An 11,601-nucleotide genomic window follows, 5' to 3' on the forward strand; every position below is an offset into this window, starting at 1 on the left:
AACACGAATCTGTCCGATCGTGAAAATCATCAAGGTCAGGCGACTCTGAACAGACAGTTGCAACGTCTAATGAGACAAATCAGGCTTCCAGTAGCTTAGATACGTCAATAATGACTAATACAGATGTTGAGCAGAATCGAACAGAATCCAGTGATGTTCAGTTTACAGAGACGAATGTCGAGCATAATCGTACAGAATCCAGTACTGTTCAATCTACACTAGAAACAGAAACATTTGTTCCTCGGCGTTGGGAGCATCAAAGTTCACATCCAATGGATAACATTCTGACTGATATCCATGAGGGAATAAAAACTAGATCTTCATTAAGAAATTTTTGTGCTCATTATTCATTTCTATCAGAATTAGAATCCTCTAATATTAATGATGCTTTAACTGATCCTGATTAGGTTATTGCTATGCAGGAGGAGCTTAACCAATTTGAACGAAGCAAGGTGTGGCACTTGGAACCACGTCCAAGAGATCGTTCCGTCATAAGAACGAAATGGGTATTTCGAGACAAATTGGATGATGCAGGTGTGATTGTGAGAAACAAGGCTAGACTTGTAGTGCAAGGATACAATCAACAGGAAGGGATCGACTACGATGAAACCTTTTCACCCGTGGCAAGACTTGAAGCCATTCGTCTCCTTATTGCTTTTGCCGCTCATATGGGTATCAAACTCTTTCAAATGGATGTTAAGACCGCGTTTCTTAATGGCTATTTGTAAGAGGAAGTATATGTTGAACAACCTCCCGGTTTTTTAGATAGTAATTTTCCTAATCATGTTTATAAATTAGATAAGGCACTTTATGGTCTTAAACAATCACCTAAGTCTTGGTTTGATTGACTATCAAAGTTCCTTATTGAAAGTGGATTTCAAAGAGGTTCCGTTGACAAGACACTATTTTTAAAACCGGTGAAAGAGGACCTATTAGTTGTTCAAATTTATGTAGATGATATTATTTTTGGAGCAACTAATGATGTGTTGTGTGCTTATTTCTCTAATCTTATGCAATCGGAGTTCGAGATGAGCATGATGGGCGAGCTAGGATTCTTTTTGGTCCTTCAGATAAAGAAAACCACACATGACATAATGATCCACCAAAGAAAATATATCAAGGAGATGCTAAACAAATTTGGTATGACTACAGCAAATCCATTTCCTACACCTATGTGTTCTACACTCAAGCTTGACAAAGATGAAAAAGGTAAAAGTGTAGATAAAAAGGTATATCGAGGTATGATAGGTTCACTTCTATATCTCACAGCTAGTCGTCCAGATATTCTTTACAGTGTATGTTTGTGTTCTCGGTTTCAATCAAATCCTAAAGAATCACACTTAACAGCTGTAAAGCGTATTCTTTGATATTTGATCGGAACTCAGGACTTATATTTATGGTATCCTATGGATTGCAATTTCACTCTCACGGGGTATTCAGATGCAGATTATGCAGGTTGCTCAGTTTAAAGAAAGAGTACATCTGGTATTGCCACCTTTGTAGGACCGTGTCTTATCTCTTGGACTTCCAAAAAAAAAAATACGGTTGTCTTATCTACTGCTGAGAGTGAATATGTCGCTGCTGCTCAATGTTGTGCTCAAATCTTATGGGTAAGACAACAGCTGCGGGATTATGGTATGATCATTAATTATGTTCCTATTCTTTGTAATCGGGTAAGACAACAGCTGCGGCAAATCTTTATCTGAAGAGCCTAAAGCTCCCAATCATACCACAAGGCTTAGAAAAGGGGTCCGGATAAGTGAACCCGAGGATGGTAATCGGGTTGTTCCAGCGCGTGTGCCCGAGAAAGGTAAAGGGAAGATGGTGTATGAGGATGACGAAGGATCTGGGGATGAAGAGTGGACTGCTAATCTTTATAAGAGTTTGAAACCTTTGGGGTTGTTGAAAAGGGAAAAGGGGCGGTCTCTTAAAAGAAAGTGCCCGGATTCTCCGGTGTCTACCGATGATGCTACGACAAATGGTGCTCCCGTCCTGAAAGCTACACTACTGTCTGCCATGGATAATGATAAAGTTCTTGACTTTCTTCTGGTCACATGGATATGACCCGACACGGATTTCGCCAGTGTCAAAGATTACTTGCTCATTCTATTCTCCTAGGCCGCTACTACCCGCTTCCATGGTTAGAATCTAAACCCGCCTTTTATTTTTTTCTTGATCTTATTAATGCCCAACAGTGGACCTCGATGTTTACTGCTCATTCCGTGGTATTTATCCCGAAAATTCTTCAATTTTATCAATCGGTTGCAGTGAACAACCAGGGTACTCTACTATATGCTAAAATTAATGGTAGGACCTTTGTCTTAAGAGCCGCTGAGCTTGCCCACATGTTTAAAATACCCTTTAATGGCTTTGATATTCTTGCTCAAAATAGCTGGCCGGGGTTGGTTGACTTGGATCCTCTCATGGTGCTTCAATATTTTGACCCTACTGCTACTATCGATGGTCACATTAGCCCTAGTATTCTTGATGCTCCTCATCAATTTCTGTATAATGTTATTCGCCGAACCGTCACTCCCCATCCTCATTCTCGTGGTTATTGCCATATCTCTGATATGCTGCTTATGTATCATCTTATGGTGAAGAAACCCGTCAATTTGGCTATTATTATGTTTCATTATATCCGTGAGGTTGCAGCCGAAGTTCAGAAAACAAACAGTAAGAAGACACGGGAATTGCCCTATGGGATGTGGTTGAGTCATGTGTTTTGGCAGTTGAAACTTCTGTCATATGATAGTTTCTGTGTTGCTTTGGACGATCGTATGGGAGATGGGCTGATGGGTCAAATGCACATTCGGGTTGTTGATGATCAGCTACATGGGTTGCGCAGTAAGGCTTCGAGTTCTGCTGGATCTAGTACATGGGGTTTTGGTGCTCTTGGTTTGAAGATGGATGATCTCTCAGATACCATGGCTGGTGGCTTGGGCACGCTTTTAGATGAATTGGTGGCCATCAGAGAACTCCTTGACGAGCTCACTGTTATTCTTGACCTCCTCACACAACTCTTAGCCCGCCTTCCCAAATAGACCACCCTTGCCCCACCCTTCTTTTGCTTACTTCTTATTGCTTATTATGTATTATTCGCACTTTTCTTAGTGGTCTGTACTTATTTCGATGATGTCTTTTGACTGTGTCCGGTAGGTGCACTGACACTTCATTGACCATGGGACGATGCGTTGACACATTTTGACCGTCTTTCTCCTTTTGATGATGTCAAGAAGGGGAAAGATTTAGGGACTCTAGTGTACTTAGTAGCTGCTGATATTAGATCTATGCCTATGATGATAATCTCTTTATGTTCCATGAACCTTGGTTTAGTTATTTTATTGATCGTGTTGTTTCATATTTCTATTGTTATTGCTGTCTTGGATTTTTCTTGAATGTTTGCAGGAGTATTCCATTATTGAGGGGAAACTTTTTTTAGGGACTTGCCATCATCAAAGGGTGAATTTGTTGCGCCTATTTTATTGATGATGACAAGTCTTTCACTTTTATATATCCGTCTAAATTAATGGTGTGTGCTAGACGTGTGTATGACAGGTTCACAAGTAGATCGTATTTGCTCGGAAGAAAAGATGGACGATAGTTGGATCATGTCTTGGATTGGGTCTAGAAATATGTAAGAGTATAAAATGTGTGTTTACTCTTTTATTCGGTCCAATAAATCACGGCTTATTACTTTGGACAAAATAATTTCAAAATAAGGTGTTTTCCTTATATCTGTTTTTGGTGGAAAATTGTTCCGTGGGATTCTCCTTTGTTTGTTCAAAAAATATCTTTTTGTTTTGAGGAGTTTGAGTTTGAGAAGGCAACTAAAAACTATCATGGTCAAAGATTTTTTTAGTTGCTTAGCTACAAAGATTTTATTAGGTCAAACTCCTTAGCAAATATTTAAGACGGAAGTCATTTTGTTAAAAGCTACCAAGAATTGACGTGAGCTTTGAGAGTAAAAAAATAAGTTGTCAAGTTTTTAGCAAAGTCAGTAGTGCTCATTCTTGAAAAGGTTTTGCAAATATGTTTTGAACTGCCTCTTTATTTTCTCTTCTGAGTTTTGCAAAATATTTTTAAGCCGTGTTTTATAAGATCGTTCTTGAGTACACAAGTACTTATACTCATAAGAATATTTTGTCTCCATCGTTCCAACTGTTGAACCATATAAGGAGACAATTTGCTTTGTAATTTTCTCTTTTGTGAGAGAGCGTTTTTTGGGGTACGGGGTTGTACTCGAGTCGCACGATCGGGGTTAATCGTTGGGATTTTCTTTGTAATCGAGTTTGGTTATAAAGGAAATATTAGTAAAAGAGAGGGTGGACGTAGACCGTTAGAGAGGAGGTCGAACCACGTTAAAAATCACGTGTCTCTTGCTTTCTTTTATTTCGTTTGCTTTTGTTTTTAGTTGTTTTCCTTTTTGGGTTCATGTATTTACTCAAACAAACAATACAGCACAACTTTGATTGTTTGAACAGTCACCAAGACTGTTCAATTGGCCTGTGTATTATTTCAGAAGAAAATTCTTGAACGACCTAGTGGTTTAATTTCGCTTTAATTTTTAAAAGGGTACTTAATTCACCCCTCCCCCTCTTAAGTACCGGATCGATAAACTCAACAGTATGAATAAATCAAAAGCAGAATGCATGAAAAAAAAAAATAAAGAAACAGATTTGTTTCATATGCACAAGTGAAATGATAGTTCATCTGTTTTAACGTTAAGGGAGACTGACTGGTTCATTATAGGTTTGTAGTATGATGGAATGCGGTTTGATAAGGAAATATATGTATGATATTTTGAGGTATTGGAGTATATTAGAATGAATCCATCAGGTTAACTTCATTCCAAAACCCTCCAACCAAACATTGGAATTGATCCAATTCATTCCAAGAGTTTATAGCAACCACGCCCACGGGACTTATTTTATTCTCCTCATGTGCTCACAATATGCATGGTTTTACTTAAAAGGTCTTAGTCTAGTGGTTATGATGGAGGCATTGTTATAATAAGTCACGAGTTTAAATCCTCTTCGCATATATTCTTATGACATTGCACTTCCTTTAACACTAAAAAATAATAATTGAGACTTTTGCTCCTTTACTTATAATTTTGGCATCAAGCACCTACGCCGCTGAAACTAGTTAGAGCATTGTTAAGAACGAGTATTCGGGTTAATTGTTATGTATCTTTATTCAATAACGGCATCACCTTATATAGGCATACAAAGCTAGTATTCTTCGTAAACTAGGACAGAATAAATTAGATACAATTTGATAATTATACGAGTTCTATTAATGATAGAAGTCTGACTATTTCGATGTATCCGTCTCGACTAGAATTCTATTCTATCTCGACGTCTATCCCGTCACACCCTCCCTCAAGTTAGAGCGTAGAGATTTCGAACACACTACTTGGACAAAAGTAGAAGAAATTGAGCCTTGCCTAAAGCTTTAGTAAAGACATCAGCCAATTGAGTAGCCGAAGGGACATAGGAGGGACGAATCAAGCCTTGTTTGATAGCAGAACGAACAAAATGACAATCAACCTCGATATGCTTAGTACGTTCATGAAAGACGGGATTTTTAGCGATGTGAAGAGCAGATTTATTATCACAATAAATAGCCATCCCGTTGGTAGTAGAGATACCCAAATCGGTTAGGAGAGCTTGGAGCCAGATAAGTTCACGAGTGATTGCAGCAAGAGAGCGATATTCCGCTTCAGTAGACGACAGAGAGATCGTCTGTTGCTTTTTAGTTTTCCATGAAATAGGAGAGGCCCCAAGTTGAATAAACCAGCCGGTTAGGGACCGACGAGTCATAGGACAGGCGGCATAGTCGAAATCGCACCATACATGGAGTTGGAAATCATTGTCTTTAGGGAGAAAAATGCCTTGACCCGGACACCCTTTAAGATATCGGACAACCCGGAGAGCCGCGTCCCAATAAGTAAGACGTGGAGCATTCATAAATTGAGACAAAATGTGTACACAATAGGCAAGGTCGGGTCGTGTGACAGCAAGATAAATTAAACGACCGACCAAACGCCTATATTTTTCCGGATTAGCGAGTGGAGGGCTCGTAGTGAGAGCGAGTCTATGATTTTGCTCAATAGGAAAGGCAGCAGGCTTACATCCTAAAAGGCCAGTTTCTTCAATAATTTCCATGGCATATTTACGCTGACATAATACGAAACCATCTGGTCCTTGTGTTACCTCAATGCCAAGAAAATAGCGTAATTCTCCGAGATCGTGGAAACAAGTACCCAAATAGTCTTTAAAACTTTGTAAGGCTAGTAAGTCATTACTAGAAATGACTAAATCATCAACATAAATTAAGACATGGACCTGCTTCCCGTCGCGGATGAATGTAAATAGAGAATGATCAGTGGAAGATTGATGAAAACCGTATTTTTGTAAGGCTTCAGACAACTTAGCGAACCAGCACCTAGGTGCTTGTTTAAGTCCGTAAAGGGACTTCTTAAGGCGGCACACAAGATTCAGATTGGAATGATGAAACCCATAAGGTAATTTCATATAGACGACTTCATCAAGGTCACCGTGTAAGAAGACGTTATGTACATCCATCTGATGCACAAACCACCCACAAGCAACGGCCACAGCGAGAAATGATCGAACCGTTGTCATTTTGGCCACGGGCGCAAAAGTTTCGTCATAGTCAACCCCTTCTATTTGATGGTTGCCCATAATAACTAATCGTTCTTTGAGACATTCAATTGTACCGTCGGCATTATATTTAATATGATACACCCATTTGTTACCCAAAGCCTTTTTAGCAGAAGGTAATTCTTCAAGGACCCAAGTATTATTTAGTTCTAAAGCATCTATTTCTTTAGTCATTGCCTCGCACTATCCCGGATTATCGACAACTTCTTTGAAGCTGCGGGGTTCATGCCCTGTAGTTAAACGAGCAACAAATTGCCTATATTGAGGTGAAAAATGATTGTAACTAATATAATTAGCGATGGGATATCGCGTACCTGAGGGCGGTTGAAGAGCAGGAGACGAGAGGAGTGGACTCTTGTTTTGGACCGTGTGTGTAACGTAGTCTTTCAAGTTCGGAGGAGGTCGTTTCTCATGGTGACCGCGACCCAATAGCTCGGTGTTAGGTGCACCGAGAGAGTTATTATGTTGTTTGCTTGATTCGGGTGGAGGCCGAGCCTGCTCGGTAGGAGTGAGCTGTTGAGTAGGCTGCTCAGGCTGGTGGTTGGGTGGGTCAGTCGGTGGTTCGGTTTCTGGAGAGGTAGTCACAAGCTCCTCTTATGTCGGAGGTGGTTGAGGGGCAGGCGTGGTAGGAGTAATAAAGTCATCATCATCCAAAACAGGTGCATCAGTATTACCAACAACTGGTGACAAATTCGTGGTTGATGCGTTGCGATACGGGAATTCTTGCTCAAAAAATTTGACGCCACGAGAGACAAAGTAATCATGAGAGTCCAAATCATATACTCTCCATCCTTTCTTTCCGAAAGGATAGCCCAAGAAAACCCAACGCCGACTTCGACTCATGAATTTGTTACCTTTGTGTTGTTGATTATGTGCGTAACATAAACAGCCAAATATTTTAATAGAATCATAGGACGGAAGTTTACCGAAAAGAAACTCGAAAGGAGTTTTATTCTGTAGTAAGGGTGAGGGAGTCCGGTTTATTAAGTGACAGGCAGTCATGACCGCTTTACCCCAAAAACGTATAGGTAAAGAACCTTCAAACAGCAAGGCACGAGCCATATTCAAAATATGTCGGTGTTTTCATTCCACGCGTCCATTTTGTTGCGGAGTGCCGACACAGGAGGATTCAAAGAGAATGCCAGTTTTCGAAAATTATGGTTTTAGAGGTGAGAATTCAGTCCAATTGTCACTCCGTACCTTCTTAATTTCCGCCCCAAATTGACGTTTAATCATTGCAATGAATTCCAAAAAGAGCCGTGGAACTTCATCTTTGGTGCGTAAAAGATATACCCATACACCACAAGAATAATCATCGACAAGAGTAAAAAAATAAGTAGCGCCACAGGAAGATGGAGTGCGATATGATCCCCATAAGTCACAGTGAATTAATTCAAAAGAGGAAATAACTTTATTATCACTACGATTAAAACTGAAACGAGTTTGTTTGGCTCGTAAACAAACATCACAAGCCTTATTAGACAATCTACTAGAAGACTTAACAATAGCTAATAGTTTTAAAACTTCGCTAGAGGGATGGCCTAATCGTTTATGCCACAAATCCGTTGAACCTTGGTTAATATTGCAGACAGCTACGTTAGACACACCACGGTAGAAATAGAGTCCATCCTGACGTTTACCCGCTCCAATCAACCTCCTCGTCTGCCGGTCCTGAATGACACAAAAAGACTTAGTACATTGAATAATACAATCAAGAGCATCAAGTAATTGAAGAACAGATATTAAACTGCAGGTAAGGCCGGGAACATAAAGAACATCAGTGAGGACTAAGCCTCCGTCAAGAATAACGCGCCCTCGATGAGAGGCATTAGTTGTAACTCCGTTCGGAAGACTAACAGGAGAAGAAGTTATATTTTGTATATCATGGAGATACGTAAGAGTACCGGTAACATGATTGGTAGCGCCGGTGTCAATAATCCAAGCATTCTTACCGTGAATGTGGTCCTTGGATTTTGCTATGTTCAATAAATCAAGGAGCTGCTGCCACTGTGCAGTGGTCAGTCCAGTAACGGAAGAAGGGTCAGAGGATAAAGAGGCAGAGGCCACGGCTGGGGTGTTGTCGGTATAGGTGGAATTGATACGGGTAGTAGTGCCCTTGCCACGGCCAGCACTAGGAGCACGAGCAGAGGAGCCACGACCGTTTTTAGAGCTGCCTCCGCGACCAGAATTGCGAGGACCGCGAGGACGATCTCCCCACCAATCAGGATAACCGTGAATGAGAAAACACATGGATTCATCATGGCCATTACGAGTACAGTGTGTACAATATTTATCGGAATTATCCACGGATTTTCCTTTAGGCTTGAAATCAGACTGAACTTGAAAAGCCAAAACCTCGGTGTCCTCAGCAGTGGTTGATGCTCCATTAGTTCGAATCATTTTTTCTTGAATAGCAGCTTGATAAGCGTGATTGACCGAAGGTAAAACAGAGGTATTGAGTAAATTAGATCGAAGTGTAGCATAATAACTATTATCAAGTCCAGATAAAAATTTATGCAAACGTTTATTTTCTTTGAAAGCACCAAACTTGGGACCAAGATTGCAGGTGCAATTACCACAATCACAGCTACGAAGTTGTTCGTGATTAGCGATATAATCCTAAATTATTTTTAAACGACCAAAGTAATGTGCGATGGACTCGTTTTTGCGTTGTTTGCATTCAGCTAAGTCCGTTTCGAGCTGCTGGACACGAATGCCATTAACGACGCAAAAACGATCTTTAAGGTCTTTGCATAATAAGGCCGCATCTTCGTAGTACGAAATAGTAGTACGAAGAGATGGTTCAACGGTGTTCATAATCCAAGAAACAATCATGGAGTGGATAGTGCTCCAATCGTCAAGATTTTCGGTAGGCTTGGCAATCGTGCCATCGACAAATCCAAACTTCCGTCGCGCTTTAACAGCCAGCCGAATAGAACGCGCCCATTCATCATAGTTTTCACCATGAAGCTGGACGTGAGTAATTGTATTGCCTGGGTTATCTTGATTTCCAAGGTGGAAGGGAGACATGGTTGGATTTGGGTGGGGTGGTGGATTTGCCGTAGAAATAACGGCATCACCGGACATGGTGATAGGTTGTAATTGGGATTTTTATGGGATTTTTATTAGAATTGGAACCTGGTAACTGATACCATGTTAAGATTAAGTATTCGGGTTAATTGTTGTGTATCTTTATTCAATAACGGCATCACCTTATATAGGCGTACAAAGCTAGTATCCTTCGTAAACTAGGACAAAATAAATTAGATAATATTGAAAATTATACGAGTTCTATTAATGATAGAAGTCTGACTATTTCGATGTATCCGTCTCGACTAGAATTCTATTCTATCTCGACGTCTATCCTGTCACAAGCATCCTCAACCATTCTTGGATACATCAATTTTATTTTATGTATTTAATTCTACTTAAATATTTTGAAAAAATACATAAATAGTTTCTTTATTTTAAAACATTTGTTATTTTCCAACTTTGAAATGTTCAAGTATTTTTTGTAACATTTCTTATAGTGTAGGTGATTGTTATTAGGAAGGAGATACATTAGTTCGCTTTCTAGAATTCAAAAATCAGTTCTCTTAAAGTATTGTGAAATCTTGTCAGGAACAAACTTACCTTATTAAGTAACTGTTTTTAGGAAGTAGATACAGCAGTCCGTTTCATATGCCATAACATATACGTAATTTATCCTAGATTTCCCCCGTTTTGACTCCCAAGCTTCTTTATTTTTATCATTAAAATGACCCTTATTTTTTGTCTTTGAGCATAAGAGCATCCACATTGAAGATGATTGACCATCCTCTTAGATGAAAGAGGGTGCTAAAAGGATGTCCTCTTCAATGTGGAACTACTATTAAACATCCTCTTTGAAGGAGGAAGAGGAAGTCTTCCTCTATTTTTAGAGGAAGTACAACATAGGCCCTTGTGCCCACTATCTTCACTTACCTATACAAATATTGCATTTGCACATTATTTTATTTGTTTTCCAATAGAAAAAATAATTAAAATATGAAAGATGAGTTAGAGAGGATCCTCTTTGATGTGGGAAAAAAATAGAAGAAGAGAAGGAGGAGGATTGAGATAGTGGAAAATGTGTTGGATGAAAGAGAATGTGATATGTCAAAAAGATAGAGGGAGAAGGAAAAAATAAGAGGATTGTTACATACTCTTCAATGTCCATGCTCTAATTGCTTATTTATCATTCTGCCTTTTTTTTAGACCCACACCCACCCTCCTACTTTATAATAAAGACCACAATTTCATGTAGTACATGATGGAAGGGTGGGGTTCGAGGATTCATTGGCAGAAGTGTGCAGTCAAAGAAAGGAAAAATTCCTAAAGACTTGTAATGTAAAGTTTGAAAAGAAAAAAACTGACACGGTGAAAGTTATCTCCGTGGTTAAAATTTTAACTTAACCACGTGATTTGACTCGTTATGTGGACGCTTAATTAAAACTAAAATGAAACTTTTATAGTCGAAATATAAAAGGATACCCGATATTCATTTTAAAACTCCTAAACCGAATTACACATGTTGGATTAGATTGTGAGTATACCAATCAAGCAGATTAGGCTATATACATGACTAGTTTATAAATATATGATTCACACGACATAGAAGGGTGATATAACAATTCGAAAATTACGGAAAAAGAAAGTACGGAATGTGAGGAAGTATGAGAGTTGAACAAAGAACTTTGGGATGAGTGCGATGTTTATAAAGGAACGTATACGGTAGACAAGCATGTGAGGCGAGAGAGTTCATGAGAATCAGTGATGAGAGCTGAGAAAAGGAGAGAGTGGGCCAAACTTCGGGGACGAAGTTCATTTTAAGGAGGGAAAACTGTAATACCCCATATTTTATAATTATATATTTTATATTTTTTATACGAAT

General features: G+C 39.3%; 1 protein-coding gene across 1 annotated transcript; it reads right to left on the minus strand.

The window, feature by feature from the left end:
* Window positions 1–7,844: 7,844 nt before the first annotated feature.
* LOC141627989 (uncharacterized) lies at window positions 7,845–9,776 on the minus strand. The gene is made up of 2 exons (XM_074441185.1): window positions 9,399–9,776; window positions 7,845–9,308 (listed from the first exon to the last, which is right to left on the minus strand). Exons 1-2 carry the CDS (start codon window positions 9,774–9,776, stop codon window positions 7,845–7,847), a joined length of 1,842 nt encoding a protein of 613 aa, XP_074297286.1.
* Between the last annotated feature and the right edge of the window lie 1,825 nt (window positions 9,777–11,601).

The sequence above is a fragment of the Silene latifolia genome, chromosome Y, assembly GCF_048544455.1.
Source record: "Silene latifolia isolate original U9 population chromosome Y, ASM4854445v1, whole genome shotgun sequence".
NCBI classification, from domain to species: Eukaryota; Viridiplantae; Streptophyta; class Magnoliopsida; order Caryophyllales; family Caryophyllaceae; genus Silene; species Silene latifolia.